Consider the following 22,530-nt stretch of genomic DNA (forward strand, 5'->3'; position numbering starts at 1 on the left):
TTATTTTGTAAAGATACAAAGAAACAGAGTTTTACTGAAGCACACTGCAGGTCAAGCTGGGTTGCACTAGGTCTCTGGATTGAATTGTGTCCACAAAAAATATGTGTCAACTTGGCTAGGCCATGATTCCCAGTATTGTGCAATTGTCCTTCATTTTGTGGTAATGTGTAATTATACTCTATTTTATGTGTTATAAATCCTAAATCTCTTTATATTAGTGAGGTAGGGTTATTGTTGGGTGCATCTTAAGTCACACCTTTATAAAGGGTGTGACTTAGTCACCACCATACTCAAGTCACACCCTTGCTTTAGACACACCTTTTATCTTATGAGATAAAGAAGAGGCTAGCAGAAAAGAACTTACTACCACCAAGAAGAGCCAGGAGCAGAGCATGTCCTTTGCACCCAGGGTCCCCACGCTGAGAACCTCCTAGACCCAGGGTTAAGATTGATGCCAAGACACATGGAGATCTCCAAGGAACAATAGGTCCACAGATGTTGAAAGGAGACAAAGACCTTCCTTCAGAGCCAACAGAGAAAGCCTTCCCCTAGAGCCAACACCCTGAATTCAATTTCTAGCCTCCTAAATGGTGAGAGAACAAACTTCTGCTCGTTAAAGCCATCCAATTGTAGTATTTCTGTTATAGCAGCACCTCACGACTAGGACAGGATTTGGTACCAGAAGAGTAGGGTGTTGCTCTAACAGATACCTAAAATGTGGAAGTGGTTTCAGAATTGGGTAATGAGTAGAGGGTGTAACAGTTTTAAGGTGCCTAACAGTAAAAGCCTAGACTGCCTTGAAGAGACTGCTGGTAGAATTACGGATGTCAAAATTTGTTCTGATGAGGACTCAGAAGGAAGTGAGGAGAGCTACAGAGAAAGTTTCTAGCATCTTAGTTAATACATATGGTGCCAGCAACAGAATGTTGCTAGAAATCTAGATGTTAAATTGGCTTCTGGTGAAGCTTTAAAAGAAAATGATGAATACATGATGGGACAATGGAAGAAGGATGATGCTTTTCATGCAGTGACAAAGAACTTGTTCGAATTATGTTCAAATGTTTGGTGGAAGGTAGAATTTGTTAAGTGCCAAAACTGGATATCTGGCCAATGAGATTTCTAAGCAAGATCTTAAAGAAGCTGCATGGTTTCTCCTTGCTGCTTACAGTAAAATTCGAGAGGAAAGAGATGGACTTAAAAATGAACTACAAAATGAAAACAGAACTTAAAAGATTTGGAAAATTCTGGTGCACAAAGGACACATGTCCTAGAATGTTCACCAAGGACGTGGCTACGCAATCTTTTAATGAGATTAAGCTCACATGACTGATGAATCTAACCAACTACCACAGTAAAAAAAACCACCAGCTTAGACTAAAGGGGGCAGAGAAAGAACACTGTCTGCCTCTTGGAATTCTACGGGCAGGAAACAGGCCAAAGGAGCTACATCTGGTGTCATCCAAGAAAAGAAACAGACCATCCCTGGGGCATCTCAGAGATCAGCAGAACTGCTGGAGGGAGCATGGAAAACAGGGCCTTCTCAGTTCCAACAGGCGAGGCCACAGCCTCCTAAGTTTCAAAGAGTCAGATCTTCACCAACTCAGTTCCATAGCATACGGCTTTAATTAAGGTGTTCCAGGGGATGTGGCCACAGTCAAAAACTGATGGGGTGGGGGACTGCCATGGCCTAGGGGCAAAAGAATGGGGTCTGCCGTGGCTGAGGGGGTGATGTCACCATTCAGATAGACTCAAAGAATGGCGCTACATAAAGCCAAAGGAGCAATGTTGTCGTCACATTGGGCCTGGAAGAGATTGCTGAAGTCCAGGGTTAAGAGGCTTTCACCCAGAATCCAGAGAGCATGACCAACACCCAGAGTATGGGGGACAGGGCCATTCCCTAGATGGTGTCAGGGAATATTTTCAAAAGCTAATGTAAATTCTTTTGTTGGGTTTTAGACCTGCTTCGTGCTTGTTATTCCTTCTTTCCCTCCAATTTCTACCATTTGTAATGGAAAGAGTTACTCATGCCTATTCTGCCATTGTACTTCGGAAACAAATCACATGTAGTCTAGATTTCACAGGTTCACAGATGGAGAGGAGGAGGCGGGGCCAAGATGGAGGACTAGGTAGACGCTACCTCGGATCCCTCTTGCAACAAAGACTCGGAAAAACAAGTGAATCGATCACATACATAACAATCTACGAACCCTGAACAAAAAACACAGATTTAGAGATGGAGAACGAACAAATACGGGGAAGCAGCGACTGTTTTTGGAGCCTGGAGCCAGCGTCCCAGTCAGTGATGGCTCGGAGACAACAGTCGATATCAAACCACATAAAGAAGCAGACCATGACAGCTTCTACAACCCCCCAAACAAAAGAATCAAAATCTTTTCCAAATGAAGATACAATCCTGGAATTATCACATACAGAATATAAAAAACTAATTTACAGAATGCTTCAAGACATCAGGGATGACCTCAGAAACGAAATAAGGCAAACTGAAGAAAAACCCAAGGAACACACTGTAAAACAGTTGAAGAACTCAAAAAGAGTATTCAAGAACATAGTGGAAAAATTAATAAGTTGCAAGAATCCATAGAGAGACAACATGTAGAAATCCAAAAGATTAACAATAAAATTACAGAATTAGACAATGCAATAGGAAGTCAGAGGAGCAGACTCGAGCAATTAGAATGCAGACTGGGACATCTGGAGGACCAGGGAATTAACACCAACATAGCTGAAAAAAAATCAGATAAAAGAATTTAAAAAAATGAAGAAACCCTAAGAATCCTGTGGGACTCTATCAAGAAGGATAACTTACGTGTGATTGGAGTCCCAGAACAGGGAGGGAGGACAGAAAACACAGAGAAAATGGTTGAAGATCTGCTGACAGAAAACTTCCCTGACATCAGGAAAGACGAAAGGATATCTATCCAAGATGCTCATCGAACCCCATTTAAGATTGATCCAAAAAGAAAAATACCAAGATATATTATCATCAAACTTGCCAAAACCAAAGATAAAGAGAAAATTTTTAAAGCAGCCAGGGAGAAAAGAAAGGTCTCCTTCAAGGGAGAATCAATAAGAATAAGTTCAGACTACTCAGCAGAAACCATGCAGGCAAGAAGGGAATGGGATGACATATACAGAGCACTGAAGGAGAAAAACTGCCAGCAAAGGATCATATATCCAGCAAAACTCTCTCTGAAATATGAAGGCGAAATTAAGATATTTACAGATAAACACAAGCTTAGAGAATTTGCAAAAACCAAACCAAAGCTACAAGAAATACTAAAGGATATTGTTTGGTCAGAAAACCAATAATATCAGATACCAGCACAACACAAGGTCACAAAACAGAACATCCTGATATCAACTCAAATAGGGAAATCACAAAAACAAATTAAGATTAATTAAAAAAAAATGCTCATAACAGGGAATCATTGAAGTCAATACGTAAAAGATCACAATAATCAAAAAGAGGGACTAAATACAGGTGGCACAGAACTGCCATATGGAGAGTGATACAAGGCAATATAGGACAATACAAGTTAGGTTTTTACTTAGAAAAATAGGGGTAAATATTAAGGTAACCACAAAGAGGTATAACAACTCCGTAACTCAAGATAAAAGCCAAGAAAAACGTAACGACTCAACAAACATAAAGTCAAACACTATGAAAATGAGGATCTCACAATTTACTAAGAAAAACATCTCAGCACAAAAAAGTAAGTGGAAAAATGAAATTGTCAACAACACACATAAAAAGGCACCAAAATGACAACACTAAACACTTATTTATCTATAATCACGCTGAATGTAAATGGACTAAATGCACCAATAAAGAGACAGAGAGTCTAGGACTGGATAAAGAAACACGATCCGTCTATATGCTGCCTACAAGAGACACATCTTAGACTTAGAGACACAAACAAACTAAAACTCAAAGGATGGAAAAAAATATATCAAGCAAACAATAAGCAAAAAAGAAGAGGAGAAGCAATATTAATTTCTGACAAAATAGACTTTAGACTTAAATCCACCACAAAGGATAAAGAAGGACACTACATAATGATAAAAGGGACAAATGATCAGGAAGACATAACCACATTAAACATTTATGCACCCAACGACAGGGCTGCAAGATACATAAATCAAATTTTAACAGAACTGAAAAGTGAGATAGACACCTCCACAATTATAGTAGGAGACTCCAACACACCACTTTGGGAGAAGGACAGGGCATCCAGTAAGAAGCTCAATAGAGACACGGAAGACCTAATTACAACAATCAACCAACTTGACCTCATTGACTTATACAGAACTCTCCACCCAACTGCTGCAAAGTATACTTTTTTTTCTAGCGCACATGGAACATTCTCTAGAATAGACCACATATTAGGTCATAAAACAAACCTTTGCAGAATCCAAAACATCGAAATATTACAAAGCATCTTCTCAGACCACAAGGCAATAAAAGTAGAAATCAATAACAGAAAAACTAGGGAAAAGAAATCAAATACTTGGAAACTGAACAATACCCTCCTGAAAAAAGACTGGGTTATAGAAGACATCAAGGAGGGAATAAGGAAATTCATAGAATGCAACGAGAATGAAAATACTTCCTATCAAAACCTCTGGGACACGGCAAAAGCAGTGCTCAGAGGCCAATTTATATTGATAAATGCACACATACAAAAAGAAGAAAGAGCCCAAATCAGAGAACTGTCCCGACAACTTGAACAAATAGAAAGTGAGCAACAAAAGAATCCATCAGGCACCAGAAGCAAACAAATAATAAAAATTAGAGCTGAACTAAATGAATTAGAGAACAGAAAAACAATTGAAAGAATTAACAAAGCCAAAAGCTGGTTCTTTGAAAAAATTAACAAAATTGATAAACCATTGGCTAGACTGACTAAAGAAATACAGGAAAGGAAACAAATAACCCGAATAAGAAACGAGAAGGGCCACATCACAACAGACCCAACTGAAATTAAAAGAATCATATCAGATTATTACAAAAAATTGTACTCTAACAAATTTGCAAACCTAGAAGAAATGGATGAATTCCTGGAAAAACACTACCTACCTAAACTAACACATTCAGAAATAGAACAACTAAATAGACCCATAACAAAAAAAGAGATTGAAACGGTAATCAAAAAACTCCCAACAAAAAAAAGCCCTGGCCCGGACGGCTTCACTGCAGAGTTCTACCAAACTTTCAGAGAAGAGTTAACACCACTACTACTAAAGGTATTTCAAAGCATAGAAAATGACGGAATACTACCCAACTCATTCTATGAAGCCACCATCTCCCTGATACCAAAACCAGGTAAAGACATTACAAAAAAAAGAAAATTACAGACCTATATCCCTCATGAACATAGATGCAAAAATCCTCAACAAAATTCTAGCCAATAGAATTCAACAACATATCAAAAAAATAATTCACCACGACCAAGTGGGGTTTATACCAGGTATGCAAGGCTGGTTTAATATTAGAAAAACCATTAATGTAATCCACCATATAAATAAAACAAAAGACAAAAACCACATGATCTTATCAATTCATGCAGAAAAAGCATTTGACAAAGTCCAACACCCATTTATGATAAAAAACTCTCACCAAAATAGGAATTGAAGGAAAATTCCTCAACATAATAAAGGGCATCTACGCAAAGCCAACAGCCAACATCACTCTAAATGGAGAGAGCCTGAAAGCATTTCCATGAGAACGGGAGCCAGACAAGGATGCCCTTTATCACCGCTCTTATTCAACATTGTGCTAGAGGTCCTAGCCAGAGCAATTAGGCTAGACAAAGAAATAAAGGGCATCCGGATCGGCAAAGAGGAAGTAAAATTATCTCCATTTGCAGATGACATGATCTTATACACAGAAAACCCCAACGAATCCACCAGAAAACTACTGAAACTAATAGAAGAGTTTGGCAGAGTCTCAGGTTATAAGATAAACATACAAAAATCACTTGGATTCCTCTACATCAACAAAAAGAACACCGAAGAGGAAATAACCAAATCAATACCATTCACAGTAGCCCCCAAGAAGATAAAATACTTAGGAATAAATCTTACCAAGGATGTAAAAGACCTATACAAAGAAAACTACAAACCTGTACTACAAGAAATTCAAAAGGACATACTTAAGTGGAAAAACGTACCTTGCTCATGGATAGGAAGACTTAACATAGTAAAAATGTCTATTCTACCAAAAGCCATCTATACATACAATGCACTTCCAATACAAATTCTAATGTCATATTTTAAGGTGATAGAGAAACAAATCACCAACTTCATATGGAAGGGAAAGAAGCCTCGGATAAGCAAAGCATTACTGAAAAAGAAGAAGAAAGTGGGAGGCCTCACTCTACCTGATTTCAGAACCTATTATACAGCCACAGTAGTCAAAACAGCCTGGTATTGGTACAACAACAGGCACATAGACCAGTGGAACAGAATTGAGGACCCAGATATAAATCCATCCACATATGAGCAGCTGATATTTGACAAAGGCTCAGAGTCAGTTAATTGGGGAAAAGATAGTCTTTTTAACAAATGGTGCTGGCATAACTGGATATCCATTTGCAAAAAAATGAAACAGGACCCATACCTCACACCAAGCACAAAAACTAACTCCAAGTGGATCAAAGACCTAAACATAAAGACTAAAACGATAAAGATCATGGAAGAAAAAATAGGGACAACCTTAGGAGCCCTAATACAAGGCATAAACAGAATACAAAACATTACCAAAAATGACAAAGAGAAACCAGATAACTGGGAGCTCCTAAAAATCAACCACCTATGCTCATCTAAAGACTTCACCAAAAGAGTAAAAAGACCACCTACAGACTGGGAAAGAATTTTCAGCTATGACATCTCCGACCAGCGCCTGATCTCTAAAATCTACATGATTCTGTCAAAACTCAACCACAAAAAGACAAACAACCCAATCAAGAAGTGGGCAAAGGATATGAACGCACACTTCACTAAAGAAGATATCCAGGCAGCTAATAGATACATGAGAAAATGCTCTTGATCATTAGCCATTAGAGAAATGCAAATTAAAACCCGGATGAGATTCCATCTCACTCCAACAAGGCTGGCATTAATCCAAAAAACACAAAATAATCAATGTTGGAGAGGCTGCGGAGAGATTGGAACTCTCATACACTGCTGGTGGGAATGTAAAATGGTACAACCACTTTGGCAATCTATCTGGCGTTATCTTAAACAGTTAGAAATAGAACTACCATACAACCCAGAAATCCCACTCCTCGGAATATACCCTAGAGAAATAAGAGCCTTCACACAAACAGATATATGCACTCCCATGTTTATTGCAGCTCTGTTTACAATAGCAAAAAGCTGGAAGCAACCAAGGTGTCCATCAACGGATGAATGGCTAAATAAATTGTGGTATATTCACACAATGGAATACTACGCATCAATAAAGAAGAGTGACGAATCTGTGAAACATTTCATAACATGGAGGAACCTGGAAGGCATTATGCTGAGCGAAATTAGTCAGAGGCAAAAGGACAAATATTGTATAAGACCACTATTATAAGATCTTGAGAAATAGTATAAACTGAGAAGAACACATACTTTTGTGGTTACGAGGGGGGGAGGGAGGGAGGGTGGGAGAGGGTTTTTTACTGATTAATTAGTAGATAAGAACTGCTTTAGGTGAAGGGAAGGACAATACTCAATACATGGAAGGTCAGCTCAACTGGACTGGACCAAAAGCAAAGAAGTTTCCCGGATAAAATGAATGCTTCAAAGGTCAGCAAAGCAAGGGCGGGGGTTTGGGGAGCATGGTTTAAGGGGACTTCTAAGTCAATTGGCAAAATAATTCTATTATGAAAACATTCTGCATCCCACTTTGAAATGTGGTGTCTGGGGTCTTAAATGCTAACAAGCAGCCATCTAAGATGCATCAATTGGTCTCAACCCACCTGGATCAAAGGAGAATGAAGAACACCAAGGTCACACGACAACTAAGAGCCCAAGAGACAGAAAGGGCCACATGAACCAGAGACCTACATCATCCTGAGACCAGAAGAACTAGTTGGTGCCCGGCCTCAATCGATGACTGCCCTGACAGGGAGCACAGCAGAGGACCCCTGAGGGAGCAGGAGATCAGTGGGATGCAGACCCCAAATTCTCATAAAAAGACCAGACTTAATGGTCTGACTGAGACTAGAGGAATCCCGGCGGTCATGGTCCCCAAACCTTCTGTTGGCACAGGACAGGAACCATCCCCGAAGAGAACTCATCAGACATGGAAGGGACTGGACAGTGGGTGGGTGAGAGATGCTGATGAAGAGTGAGCTAATTATATCAAGTGGTCACTTGAGACTGTGTTGGCATCTCCTGTCTGGAGGGGGGATGGGAGGATAGAGAGAGTTGGAAGCTGGCAAAATTGTCACAAAGGACAGACTGGAAGGGCTGACTCATTAGAGGGAGAGCAAGTGGGAGTACAGAGTAAGGTGTATATAAATTTATATGTGACAGTCTCACTTGATTTGTTAACGTTCACTTGAAGCTCAATAAAAGTTAATATAAATAAATAAATAAATAAAGTGTGATTGGGCATGTGTCTTACGCTGAGTTCTCTAGAGAAACAAAACCAGTATATAGAGAGAGATTTATATCAAGGAAATGGCTCACACAGCTGTAAAGGCTGGAACATCTCAAGGCTGTGGGTCAGCCTAGTGGCTTCTCCTGATTCACATAGCCACAGGGGCTGGCAACCCAAGATCGGCAGGTCAGACAGCAGGGCTCTTGCTAACAGGCTGCGAAAACCAACTAATCCCAAAATCGCCCGGCTTTTTTTTTTTTTTAATACGGCAGGTAAACTGGTAGCTCAACTCCCAAGAACAGGAGGTTAGACTAACAGGAACCAGCTGCAGGATCCAGAGCAAGCAAAAGGCCACAAACCTTACTAGAAATTCCACCTATACTGGATGCAGGCTACACCCCCAAGGAAACTCTCTACAATTGATTGGCTACTCACAGCAGATCCCATTGTGGAGGTGATCACATTATAACAAATTTCATCATAGAGATGATCACATCATAACTGTCTGAGAATCATGGCCCAACCAAGTTGACACACAACCTTAACGATCACAGCATGAAGATGGAAAATGAAATCATTCTAATCAGAAAACCAACTCAGTTATTTGGGTGGGAAAGGAAGGATTAATCACAGTAAGGACTTGTGCAAAGTTGTACAACTACCACCAAATACCAACATTTCCTAATTCAATCCTCACTGCATCATCATGTGGTAGAGCCTCCTGGATACTGGCCTAGCAGCCTTGGCTAGTTGGTGGAGGCTTCCGAATACTGACCAGGTGACCTTGGCTAGTTGATGGAGGCCCCTGGATACTGCCCAGGCGAACTAGTCTAGTTGGTGGGGGCTGCAGGGTACTGATCCAGTGACCTTGGCTTGTTGGCAGAGGCTCCTGGATACTAACCCAGCAATTTTGGCTAGTTGGCACAAGCTCCTGGATACTGCCCAGGGAACCTTGGCTAGTTGGCAGAGGCATCTGGATACTCACCTGGTGACAGTGGCTTATTGGCAGAGGCTTCTGGATACTGCCTAGGCAACCATGGCTTGTTGGCAGAGGTTCCTGGGTACTCATCCTGAAACCCTAGGTAGAGGCTCCTGGAAGGCACCTCATGATAAGATAGAGTTGTTACGCAAGGTCTGTTAACTTCCTTTGCTTCATGAGTAACCACTGATATGCTCTAGGCAACACTTTCTTAGGAACATTTTCCAGGCCGGAAGGCTACACCTTGAGAACCAGCTCCAACCAGCCACCCATATTTGCATAAAACCTGACCTCAGAACCTCCTTCCTCTGAAGGAGAGCACAATTCCCAGCCCACCTTTGTACCCAGAGCCCATTCTGGAGGGAGAGGTTCATCCACCAGTACGTCCGGCCCAAGATAACTCGGCAACCAGGCTCCCAAACTTGGACCCAAAACCCAAACTTGGACAGGAGAGGGGAATTCCAAGAATGGGCAGGCCTAGGGGGACTGAGGTGTAAGACCCAGAACCAGTCTCCCCATAAACAATTCCCAAATCCCCAGCTCAGGGATCTCGTGGTCTTCTGGTCACTAGACCCCACATTGCCCCTTTTCTGCACAGATAATAAACTTACCACTTTCTGTTTCCCTTGCAACTGGTGTCTGTCTTATTTCACTCAGCCAGTAGAACAGGACAAGGACCCGAAACGTGTTCGGTTACAATTCAGCAACTGGATTATTGGTGGAGGCTCCTGGATACCAACTCGGCTACTGTGACTATTTGGTGTAGTGTCTTCGGTACTGGTGTAGGGGCTGTTGAGAAGAATTGGAAGGACACCTGGCTGGTTGTTCTGGGAGCCAAATTGGGGCCTCTGGAACATGAGAAGATGCTGGGCAGGACCAGTTCCCAATGTATTCAACAGCCTGCCAACTGCCTCAAGCCTTCCTTCCCAGCACCTCCATGGTCACCTGGAAGCTCGTTTGTCTCTCTCCAGCGTTCAGGCTATGTCCCATGGGGTTTAGATCTTTTTACCCCTTTTTCTGTGTTTCTTGATCTCTGTTGCTGTTTACAGGATTCAAACTGCAGCTGGGGCACAGGGAGATTCCATGACAGTTGGAGTGGTTCCAGGAGTTTGGGAAGTTGATCATGGACTTGAACCCCACTCCATCTCTGGGTGAGTGACCTGGGGGCTGGATCAGAGTAAAGATTGCCTCAGTAAAGGACAGGGCAGGGTTAGTAGGAGGCCGGGGCTGGATCAAAGAGAGGTCAGGGCAGGCTAGGGTGGGGGTCGGAGGATAGAGAGGGGTCAAAATGAAGACAAAACAGGATGACAAAGGGGTCAGGGCAGGCCCAGGATGGAGTTTGGGGTTGGAGACAAAACAAGTAGATTTGAGGCTAGGATGAGGTTGTGGGTGAGGAACAAATTTGGCATTAGGGTTAGGGAGGGGAATGAGGGTGCATCTGGAGTTAGAGTTGGTGATAGGATTGTGTTTGGTGTTTAGGATGGAGAGAACATTGTGGATGGTGCTGGAGACAAAGTTAAGGTTGGGGTTTGGGTAGGAATAGAGATGGGGATGAGGCTGTGGTTGGGGTTTGGGTGAGGAAGGGGAAATGGTTGGGGATAGAAATGGATTGAGAATGGGGTAAAGGCAAGGGTTGGAGGAGGATGGGGATGAGACCATGGTTGGGGATGGAGACTAAGAATCCAACAGAGTGATGCAGGTGGACTAGGCCCCCAGAACTCTACTGTTTCCCAGAAGACCTGGTCTCTTCCTGGGAGGAGGACCGTAAGTTCATCCTGCGGGGCTGGTCTCTGGTCTTCAGCATCGTCGCAGCCATAATGATGCTCAGTATGGGCGATGGGCGCATGGCCTACATTGAAGGCTCCTACACGGGTTACCTGGGCTTCTGGACTGACTGCAGGAGGAACAAGTGCGCCAACGTGGGCCAAGTCACCGGTCAGTAGGAGCCTGCACAGGCTATGGGGCTCTCCTGAGGGATCTCTGGAGAGTTTCAGGGGAGGAGGGTGAGTCACTGGGGGATTCTTTTCAGGTGTTCCTTCAGAGGATCTTTAAAATTCTCTGGAGGGTCTCTGGAGATTCTCTGTAGGTCTTGTGAGGGAGTCTCTTGAAGTTATAGTTTCTAAAGGAAATGGGGCCATCATTGCATAGGAGAAGGAGAGAGTACACTTTACCAAAAACCAATCTGCCTCATGATTAGACTGCTAAAGATGCCAGCATTCTCTCTCTCTCTTTGAAATCATTTTTTTAAAGGCTTTTTTTCTAGAGGCTTTCAGCTCCTTTAGAAAAATGTTGCCTTCTTGTGTATAGTCTAATTCCTCCACCTCTGCCTCTGTGACTTTATTGCTTCTCAGCTTTGGAAAGTTCTTCTTCCAGCTCTACCTTTTACAAAGAAGGCTTTGCCTTCATTGGTATTTAATTCTTTAATCTGATGGATTTTATATTTTGATGGGCGGTACACAGGGAGCATTGAATCCTCCATTCCCTGCTGACCTAAGGAAGGAACGTGAACTAATCAGGAGTCTTTGGGTCAGAAGTGACAGAAACTCTACCTTGAACTAGCCTGAGTGATCAAAAGGATATATGGGCTCACCTAAGTGAAAAGGGTGAGGGTAGGACTGCTTCAGGCATGGCTGGATTCAGCTGGATTCCGCTGTCTGTGTCTGGACTATTTGAGGTGACATCATTCTCAGGACTCCACATGGTGGCAAGTCAGGACTCAGTTACTAAAGCAAATCATTCTAGGTGATTCAGAGGGAAATAAGTATATGGAGCTGGTTTTATGGGTAGCAGAAGACCTGAGAAATCAAATGGGAATGGTGAGGCAGACTACAGATTAGTACCTATGTACAGGAAGCTGTTATCTCCCTAGGCCAGAGGAACAACGGTGGTATTACCAGAGCCCAGAATCTGGGGCCATCAGGAAATCATAGACCCATGGTAGACTTTGCTCAGAGGTAGCTGGAATTACAGAAGAGATGCAGCTACCACTGAAAAGACGCCACTTGAGGCAGAGATTAAAAAAAAAAAGAAAAAAATCCGTTGCCATTGAGTCTGACTCAGCGACACTGTAGGACAGAGTAGAACTGCCCCATAGGGTTTTCAAGGCTGTTCATCTTTACTGCCCCATAGGGTTTTCAAGGCTGTTCATCTTTACTTTACTACTTTACTGCCACTTCTTTCTCCCACGGAATAGCTGGTGGTTCAAACCCCGGACGTTTCAGTTAGCAGCCAAGCACTTCACCACTGCACCATCAGGGCTCCCGAGGCAGAGATGTTGTTGTTGTTGTTAGGTGCCATCTAGTTGGCTCTGACTCACAGCAATCCCATGCCCGACAGAACAAAACACTGCCCTGTCCTGCACCATCCTCACAATTGCTGTTATGCTTGAATTTCTGGCAGTTGCCTGTCGATGTACTGCTGCAACCGCTTTTGAATGAACTTCAGCAAAATTTTACTTGTGTTTGATATAATTACTATTGTTTGATAATTTCTGCATTCTGTTGGATCACCTTTCTTTGGAATGGGCACGAATATGGATCTCTTCCAGTTCATTGGCCAGGTAGCCGTCTTCCAATTTCTTGATATAGGTGAGTGAGTGCTTCCAGCACTGCATCCGTTGAAACATCTCATTGGTATTCCATCAATTGCTGGAGCCTTGTTTTTTTGTTTTTCACCAATGCCTTCAGTGCTCGTTGGACTTCTTCCTTCGGTACTGTCATGGATTGAATTGTGTCCCCCCAAAAATATGTGTATCAGTTTGACTAGGCCATGATTCCCAGTATCGTGTGATTATGAGGGCACCTGTGGAATTTGGGGGCAAGCAGGGGTGATTTGGGACAACTTTGAGGGTGTGAGCCGGCATGACTTTGAGTTGGCTTTAGGGGTACCCGGGGTGACTTTGTGAGTAAGAATGGAAATTATTTGGGGGTTTGTAAGAGGTAACTTTGGTGATGTGAGTGGGGGTGATTTTGAGGATATCTGTAGCCAGATGTTGAGGATATCTCTTGGGCTGCTCATGAATGTCAGTGGAGAAAACTCTGGAGTGTCCCCGGGGGGAGGGGAGAAACTTGAGGTGTTTGCTGGGTTGTCCAGTGGTGGGAGTGATCTTGAGGAGTGTGTAGGGATGACTTCAGTGTATTTGTGGGGGTGACCGTGTGGTGTTTGCTGGGCTGTTGAGGAGCCTTGGTGGGTGCTTAGGACCCTTCTCAGACTTACCCCCTCCTCCCAGTTCTCATCCACCTAGGCTCAGGCTTCATGATGCTGGCTCTGGGCTTGTGCCTAATTCTCCTCCCCTGCATGGGCTTCTCCTTCCGGCCATCCTTCCGCCGCCTTACCAAAATCGACCTTGTCTTCAGTTTCCTCAGCATCAGCATTGGTAACTGTCGCCTCCGTTAAAAGGGTACCCTCTCTGCCCCCAGCATATCTTCCTGGGTTTCTCTGGCCTTGGGGAGGTGCCACCAGAGTCTCTTCAAGTGTCTCTCGGGATCTCTGCCCCACTCTGTCTACGTGTATATAAGTTCTACTCTGTCTTTCTGTCTCTGTCGGGGTGTGTGTGTGTGTGTAGGGAGTGTGAGGGGCGTCTCTATTTCCCTCTTCTCTCTCCATGTATCTTTCTGTCTGTTGCAGGGATGTGGGTGTTTCTCTCTGCTTGTCAGGGAGGGTGGCAGAGGATGTTTCTCTCTGTTCTTTATGCGATTCTGAGGTCCCTGCCCAGTCTCTTGTCCCTCTCTGGTCCCCCGCCTGGTGCAGGGCTCCTGATTCTCCTCAGTCTGATGCTCTTCACAATCAACTGCCACAAGCTGCACCCAAAACCACAGGTATCCTACATGGTGACTTTCTACCTGTGCTTGAGTGCCGGCGTCCTGATGCTGTGGGCGGGTGAGCGACGGCCTTGGGGGAAGGAAGGGGCCTGGCGGGGGGGAAGAAGGGGGCCTCGGGGGCAGGGGGTGGTGCCTCGTAGGACGGAGGCAGGGCCTTGGGAGGAAGAGGTGGGGCCTCACAGGGCAGGGGGCAAGCCCTAGGAGAACAGGAGGCAGTTGCCCTAAGTTAAATGGAGGTGGGTTGGAGGGCAGGTGGGCCGTCAGGGAGTGATGGAACCTGGGGAAGGGGGGTGGCCTGGGTGGGGTTCGGACTCGAATGCTCCACTCCAGGAACCCTGTCCTACTTGAACCACCTGGGCATTTGGAGCGGACAGGAGCCCTCCAAGGAGTGGCAGATGAGCAACCGCCGGAGGGCCTCGAGGCGCATGTCTAAACAGCAGGGCTCAGAGACGTCCTTAACACTACCCTGAGCCTGTCCAGTTTAGTCAGCATCCTGAGGAAAGCCCTAAGCTTCTTCAGGGGCTTGAGCATCTCAGAACTTTGACGGTAACCGCGGACTTCAGTGGGACCACGCCCCTGAGGCTAGGCGGCTCCCCACCACTAGTGGCCCAGCACCTACTTTGAGGCCCCAGTCCTTGAAAACAGGCCACGCCCTCCTAGGGGCGGTGAGAAGGGCCCCCGCTTGAGTTAGGGCCCGCCTTTGAGGCTCTGGACCCGCCTACTGAGTCCTCACCCCATCCCGCCCCACCCCAAGGGCCTTATCCGGAGCCCACCCGTCCTGCCAGCCCGGGTCCCTTTTGCGTGGTTCCATCCCTAGCCTAGCTAGGCCCCGCCCCCGGAAGTCCAGCCCTCGTAAACCACACCCCCAAAGCCAAGCTCCATCCTTCAGAGCCAGGGTGACCACATCCGAACTCCTCACTCCTCGCCTACAGGCCCAGCCCTGCCCCCATGTCCACTCGGCCCCCAGGCGGACTTGACCCTGCCCAGCATTCGAAGTAGCCCGCCCCTCTGCGAATAAGCCCCCCTCCTCTGCGCCTTGCTCTAACTTCTCTCTGCTCCTTTCCTGGCTTCACCCCTCCCTACAATAAAACGTGGGCACCAACCAACCTCTCAGCCTTCCGACCCTCTATTGCCCTCCTACCCTACCTCTCAGGGCGAGGTAGGGCCCAGCGCGTGCTAACTGGTCGTTTCCCTGCCCTGCCCATTTGGGTCTGCGGCTTTCCCTGCCTCTTTGTCCCTTCCTTTCCCTCCCTGCCTCTAACTACTACACTCCTCTGGATGCTAGGCTGGGGAGGCCCCTAGCTCCAGCCAGGTGTATCCTGAGCTTCCAGGGGCCCTGGTCTAGAAAGACTAGTGACGCCAGATATTGCTGCGTATTCGATTTTACTGGGGGTGTGGGGGGTGCGAGTGCATTCAGGGGTTGTTTGCTATGGTTTCCTGAATCCAGTCCTTGTAGGAAATCACTTTGGTGAAAACAGCCGGCATATTGGGGGTGGCACATGGGTCATAGCCCCATGACGTGATCCCTTGCAACGTGCCATTGCAGACCAGTGGGCCACCCGAGTCACCCTAGGAGCACAAGGTGGAGAGTGAGAAAGGCCTGCGGACCCCCAGCTCTCAGACCTGGGCTTGCAGATCGCAGACAGTGACTGCCAAGCTATGGGGAAAGAGACAATTGTCTCCAGAGTCCACCCCCAGAAGAAGATAGGCAGGAAGTCCAAAGAGAGGGTAGTGGCTGGAGTCCTGGCCATTGAGGATGGCAGCCATTCAGTGTCCAGTTTCTGCACAGGGCCAGGGTCCAGGAGACAGTCACTGCAGACAGGTCAGTGGGAGGGTGGGCAGGATCCACCTACACCACCCTCCCACCCTCAAGGCTCATCTCAAATGCCACCTCTCCCAGGAAATTTTCCATGACTAGACACCCCATGCCTAGGGCACTGGGGAGCCATAGGAGGACTTTCAGCAGGGGTGGAACAAGGTCAGTTCTGAGTATGGAATGACCCACTGGGGACAGCTGGGGATGGACTTGGGGGCGGGGAGGTACTGAAGGCTGGGAGAGGGTCCAGGTGAGTACAGAAAAGGCCTGACCTGGGGCTGGGGCAGTGGTATGGAGAGGAGGGGACAGTGAGAGAATCAGGGGGCAGAAGGGACCAGGCTTTGGGATTGATTTGCTGAGAGAGAGTAGGGATGGTACAGTCCAGTGTTTGGAGGGTTGGGGAACCTGCAGTGGAGGAGGGGCAGGTTTGTTGGAAGCCACTGGGCTCAACTGGGACCTGGTGAGTGTTTAGGGTGGTTGGCTGTGTGGGGGGGAGTTGGGGGGGGCGGTGATGCAGGGTAGATACCTCCTTGGAGATGCCCAGCTGTGACTGAGGACAAAAGCCTGGGATCATCCTTGACTCCTCTCTGCCTCTGCCTCCCCACTAATAATCGGTTAGCATAAGCTGTGGGCTGTCTTTCAAATACAGGGAGAATCTGACCCCTTCTCCCACTGTCCCTGGCACCACCCCTTTTACAGTCCCCATCATCATTTGCCTTCATTGGCTCCCTGCCTCACTCCTCTCTCCCTGCAGTCTGTTCCCCACACAGCAGCCAGAGGGAGCTGTTAGCACCCAAGTCAGATCCTGCTCTGCTTGGGTTAAACACCTCCCCACAGCTCCTATTTCACTCTGAGGAAGAGAAAGTCCTCACTGTGCCCCATGAGCTCCTGCAGAATCTTCCCCTTTTTTCCTTCTCTGACATCATCTCCTGGCCTCTCCCCCCGCATCACTCAGCTCCAACCACAGGGTCTTGGCTGTTTCTCAGACACACCAGGCCCACTCCACCTCAGGCCCTTTGCACTTGTTGTTCCCTACATCCTTCCCCCAGATTTCCAAACAGCTTGCCCATCACCTGCTCCAGGTATTTACTCAGTCTCACCTTCTCTATGGAGTCTCTTCCTGACCAGGTCATTTAATCCCACAGCTCTCCTATCTCACCCCTCTGCCCCCACAGTATATCTCAACTCCTGACAAGACCCAAAAACCAAACCCACTGCCATTGAGTCAATTCCAACTCACAGCAACCCTGTAGGACAGAGTAGAACTGCCCATAGGGTTTCCAAGGCTGTAAATCTTTATGGCAGCAGACTGCCACATTTTTCTCCCACCAACTCCTGATATACACTACCATTTATGTGTTATGCTTATTGTTGATGTCTGTCCCCCCTCACCAGAACAGCAGCCCTATGAAGGAGGGACTTCTATGTCCTGTTCACTGCTGTCTTCCCCGGGTCTAGAACAGTGCCAGGCATGTAGTAGATGCTCAGTAAGTACGAGGCAAAGGGAGAAAAGGACAGACTATGATGTGTAGTAGTAAGATATAGGTGGTACCTGAAGGAAGGTCTGGGGAGGGAAGGGGGATATAGTGGAGGGAGTTTAGGCTCTGGGGAGGGGGGCACAGCTATAACTGGAAAGCTGTGGAAACAGATGCCTGCTTAGCTTTTGGACCCCAACCCAGAATCTGGGTCCCCTCTCCCAGTCCTGCTGGTGGGAGTGGGGGAGGGGAGGTTGACTCACCACACAAGTGTCTTTGCCACCATCCATCTGCCCAGCACACAGCATATACTCCGTTACCTTCTGGAGGTGGGCACTGGCACACACATCATTGGACAAGAGTTGGAGGTCCACACACTGCATATCATCTGGGTATACTTCTACAGGCCAGGGAGAAACAGGGCTGTGTTTAGACCCACCTTTTGTTCCTCAACCAGGTCCTCCCTCAGACCCAGGAGTCTCAGCCCCCTCCTCCCTCAGACCCAGGAATCTCAGCCCCCTCCTCCCTCAGACCCAGGAGTCTCAGCCCCCTCCTCCCTCAGACCCAGGAGTCTCAGCCCCCTCCTCCCTCAGACCGAGGAATCTCAGCCCCCTCCTCCCTCAGACTCAGGAGTCTCAGACCCCAAAGCTTCAGCCTCTTCCTCCTTCAGACCCAGGAGACTGGCCTCCAGGAAACATGGTTGGTCCCATGCATACCCCCATGTGGATCGGTGCTGCCCCATCCCGAGGCGATGCAGGTGATCCCCACTTCAGGCTCCGTGGTGGGCAGGTCCAGGACCTTCACCGAGTCTGTGATCTGCGCAGGCTCCTTCAGACGGAGCAGCATGATGTCATGGCTGTAGTCCGTGCCTGGGTTGTGGGAGTGGTTCTTCAGGAGGCTCAGATCATAGTCTGGGTGTGAGAAGCTGCCACTGACTTGGGCATACTGGGCTGTCTCTTCAGGCTCTTCCAGGTTGTGGATGCCCAGCCAGACCTGGTAATTCCTGGGGAGAGAGAGAGAGAGTTGGAGGGAATGAGGGGAAAAGAGGAGGTGGAAGGCACATGGGGCAGGGCGCATGGAGGAAGGCTGAGAGAGAGGAGGAGGAGGAAGAGGAGGAGAAGGAGAAAAGATGTAGAGTCACAGAGAAATAGAGTGAGAAAACAGGCATGTTAAAGACAACGAAATGGAATGAAAAAGAGCATAAGTGGAGAGAGGCAATGAGAGGGGCAGAGGTGGAAGATAGTGAGCAATGGAGGAAAAGAGAAAGAAACAAGAACAGAGACAGAGAAATGGACACAGGGAAGAAGGGGAGTGAGGAGAACAGAACAAGGAAGGGGAGTGGGACAGACAAAATGGGAAAGGGGCAGAGGAAGTAAAAAGAGAGAGAAAATGAGAAATAGAGGCAGAGAGTAAGTGAGGCGGTGGCAGAGTGTGAGAGAGAAGAAAAGGGAGCCAGGACAGGATGTGGGTGTGGGTGGGCAGGCGGAGGAGGAGTCCGAAGGGCCTGAGACCAGCTCAGCTGCAGCTGTGACAGTCGTGCTGGTTCCCCAGGGGGGGGTGGGGGGGCCTGGCCCCAAGCCCAAGGTCGGCTTGGCCCCTTCCCTCCCCAGCCACTCCCCACCCTTTCTCTTTCCCTCTTTTCCTTCCTCCTTCCCTCCCCTCCTCCTACCTGGCTCCAGCTCACTCCAGCCCTTCCTAGTGTCTCCCTAGAGTAGACTGATTGTCCTGGAGGGTGGGGCTAGGGGCAGAGGAATGTGAGAACCTTCTCTATCTCGCCCACAGGTAATGGGGTGATCATTCTCTCTGGGGTCCCCCTACGCCCATCCTGGGGTGTGTGTGTTCTGTAGTGATGGGCCAGGGAGTGAGGCAGAGCCCCAGAAAGAGATGGGGCAGAGCCACAGGCAGAGACGGAAGGCGAGACATACTAGACAGAGGTGGCAGCAGAGAGACCAGAGACAGGGAGAGACACGGATGCAGAGAAGAGGGAGAGAGAGACCAAAACATGGTTACACAGAGAGAGACACACAAACAGAGCCAGTTACCTAGAGACACAGAGGAAGATAGACAGGGACACACAGAGAAGAGACTCAGGCAGCCATGGAGAGGGCAGCTCTGGAGTCGTCCAGCCCCAGCTGTGTGTCTCTTACTTCGACCCGGGTCAGTGTCTCCCCTCTCGCCCTTTAGTCCTCAGCATCTCTTGTGATTATCCCAGGGGAAAGCCCCCTGCTCATTCTGTGGGAGTGCAGATGGCCCCATTCCCAGGCCCCTACCCCTACTCACTCGCTCCTGCAGTGGGCGGCCGTGAGCACCCACTTGGGGTCTATCAGGACACCCCCACACACCGGCTTATTGTAATCGTACACAGCCACCTGCCAGGGCTGGGAATTTTTCTGGCACTCCCAGCCTCCAATGATCCGGGACAGGATGGGGGGCGCGGCACCTGTGGAGGGGGTGCTGAGTCAGACGGGGCTGGGCCAGCAGGAAGGGCAGGGGACCCAGCTAGAAGAGGGAGCTATGCTATAGGAATGGGAGGGGCATTGGAGATGAAGACCAGGGCTGGAGGTGTGTGGAGATGGGAAGGGGTGTTGAGAAGGGCCCAGAATTCTGCAGCCATACCAGGGATTGCAGGTTGGTGGCTGACCACATAGTTTGGGAAGAAGCAGGGGTATCTGGTGGAATTCAGAGGTTGTGGGATCAGGATTTGGTGACCCGATGTCAGGGATTAGGATGCAGTCGAGAGCTGACAGCTGGTTAGGAAGACTTTATGCTCTGAGAGCAGAGCAGGAATCAGGGTGGGAGACACCAAGACACCAAGATGGTGTGTAGAACAGGCAGTGAGTTGGGGTGTTGGGTGATTTGGGGTCTTAAACTGGGGGACAGCAGGCTGTGGGTTCTGAAGGCAGTAGCAGGTCCCAGAATTCAGGGACAAGAGCCCCAAGGGAGATGGTTGGAGCTAGGAGAGGAAGAATTGGCAGGTCTAAGGGGTTCCAGGCTGAGGAAATGGTCAAAGCCTGGGTGGGCTATGGTGGTTCTGAGCAGGGTGCAGATTTAGGGAGTCAGGTCTGGGAGACCAAGAATGAACATCTGGGCTGGGAAGCTCAAGGGTCACCTGGGGGTTACTGGATAGGGGCTGGAAGGGGTCAGTGGGGCTGGGAGAGTTAGGAAACTTTGGGGTTCCAGGTCAAAGGGTGAAAGAAATGGTTAGGGTTAAGGCCTGGCAGAAGGACCCTGTGAGGCTTTGGGGTCCTGTGATCCCAGAATGGCATTCCAAGAGGGGGTCAGGGGCCCTAGAGAACAGGGCTGGGTTCAGGGCTGGGATGGGCTCAGGAGGGGAAAAAGGGGTGAGCCATTCTGGAACAGGCTGAGTGAGGGGCTCTTTGTTTCTGAAGGGGAAGCAGGTGAAGGTCTGAGGGTACTGAAGAGATATGGGTTCTCTTGGGATGCTACCCAGGCAGGAATGGAGAAGGGTGGGAAACAGGGCGAAGTGGCCGTGGGGTGGAATAGAGGACCTGCTATGTGTGTATTGGACCCAGAAGGTATTGGGGATCTTGGGAATCCAGAAAACCAGAGATGTAGAGTTTCAGGTAAAGCAGAAGGGCTGGAGCTGGGGGAGGGCTGAAATTACTCTGAGTAAAGGAGGTTGTTGTTGGGGGATTTGTGTGTTATTTTTTGGTGGGAGGAGGCTTGAGGTATTGGATGGGGGGGATCTGGGGCAAAGAATTGGGGAAAGAGGGAAATTTTGCAGAACCCCCATACCAGGATGAGGGCCCATGTAGAGTCATAGGCCAGGTAGTTTGCCTGGGACGAATCAGGGATATATGGTAGAATTTGGGGGTCAGAGGATCAGGGTTTGGGGATCAGATATCAGGGACTGGGGGCATAATTGAGCACTGACAGCTGGCTGGGAAAAGTCAGGGTGTTATGGTGGAATTTGAGGGATCATGAGCCAGATCATTGGTCCATAGAGATCTAGGGGGTAGGAGGGGATGATCAGGGTCCCAGGGACTGGAGGGATTGGGGGAGATGCTTGGAAGAATTAGGGCCCCCAAGAGACAGAGAAGGCCAGGGTCTGCCACTCCAGTAAAGGGGCTGGAGGCAGAAAGCTATCTGGGGAAGAAAGTTCTAGGGGCTCCTGGAAGGGAGCAGGGAGCTATTGTGAGAATGAGGACTGTGAGGAGGGGCTGAGGGCAGGTTTTAGATGGGGCTGGGTGAGACAGGAAAGGAGCTGGTATCTGGGTCTGGGGTGGACTGTGGGTGGGAGGGATGGAGGCTGGGGTGCTGGGTGAGAGGGAATTACTTATGGGGGGAGCAACTTGAGAGTCAGGGTCCGCTCACCCTCCCGCATCCTCCCCCTTCTGTCTCACCAGTGCCCCCCAGGGACAGGGCGAGGCACAGAACCAGGAACCACATGGTGACAGAGGTGTCCAGGGCCAGGCAGGCAGACAGCTGGAAGCTGCAGAGCCTCTCTGGGGAACCTTTAAAAGCCCTCATTCTCCCCCGTCAGGGCCCCGCCCCTGCCCTGCTGGCACCCAAATGCTGGCCAAGGCTCTGCCCATGCTGCTGGGGGCTGGACAACCCCACCCCCCCACCCCCAGAGCTGTGGAAGGGGCGGGAGCACCAGCACCTGTTGTCCTCAGGGCCCTGGATCACCCTGGATGCATTCCCAGGGGCTGAGGCCAGAGGGGGCAGGGCCTGTGACTCCTGGGGCCTTGGTCTTGGGGACAGCACTAGTGAGGAAAGGCCGATGGGGGCACAGAAACAGGGGCTGGGGGAATTACTGATCCCCAAAACAAAGTCCCATATGCCCAAAGCTCATGTAAGGCCTT

At 48.2% G+C, this 22,530-nt stretch overlaps 1 protein-coding gene and 1 long non-coding RNA gene across 3 annotated transcripts in view; both read right to left on the reverse strand.

Moving 5' to 3' along the window:
* LOC126085696 (uncharacterized) overlaps positions 1-15,099 on the reverse strand; it is a 41,726-nt gene extending 26,627 nt beyond the window's left edge. For both annotated transcript variants that reach the window (XR_007519321.1, XR_007519322.1), the window contains exons 1-3: positions 12,184-15,099; positions 10,205-10,760; positions 9,600-9,717 (exon numbers count right to left, since the gene is read on the reverse strand). This is a non-coding gene — a long non-coding RNA (uncharacterized LOC126085696). The remainder of the gene's footprint in view (positions 1-9,599; positions 9,718-10,204; positions 10,761-12,183) is intronic.
* A 655-nt stretch (positions 15,100-15,754) lies between these two features.
* KLK1 (kallikrein 1) lies at positions 15,755-22,196 on the reverse strand. Its single transcript, XM_049901696.1, has 5 exons — positions 22,069-22,196; positions 19,985-20,144; positions 18,421-18,707; positions 17,968-18,104; positions 15,755-15,982 (listed from the first exon to the last, which is right to left on the reverse strand). Exons 1-5 carry the CDS (start codon positions 22,193-22,195, stop codon positions 15,827-15,829), a joined length of 867 nt encoding a protein of 288 aa, XP_049757653.1. The 5' UTR covers position 22,196; the 3' UTR covers positions 15,755-15,826.
* Between the last annotated feature and the right edge of the window lie 334 nt (positions 22,197-22,530).

The sequence above is a fragment of the Elephas maximus genome, chromosome 11 (genome assembly GCF_024166365.1).
Source record: "Elephas maximus indicus isolate mEleMax1 chromosome 11, mEleMax1 primary haplotype, whole genome shotgun sequence".
Taxonomy (NCBI): Eukaryota; Metazoa; Chordata; class Mammalia; order Proboscidea; family Elephantidae; genus Elephas; species Elephas maximus.

What these genes read in the sequence shown, in the direction of transcription:
- KLK1 (XM_049901696.1), bottom strand. Translation starts at nt 22,195, where the DNA reads ATGAGGGCTTTTAAAGGTTCCCCAGAGAGGCTCTGCAGCTTCCAGCTG. An exon ending in CCTGTCCCTGGGGGGCACTG is followed by an intron (nt 20,145 to 22,068) that starts GTGAGACAGAAG and finishes CCCCCTCCACAG; the next exon opens with GTGCCGCGCCCCCCATCCTG. An exon ending in GCCGCCCACTGCAGGAGCGA is followed by an intron (nt 18,708 to 19,984) that starts GTGAGTAGGGGT and finishes CTCTCTCCCCAG; the next exon opens with GAATTACCAGGTCTGGCTGG.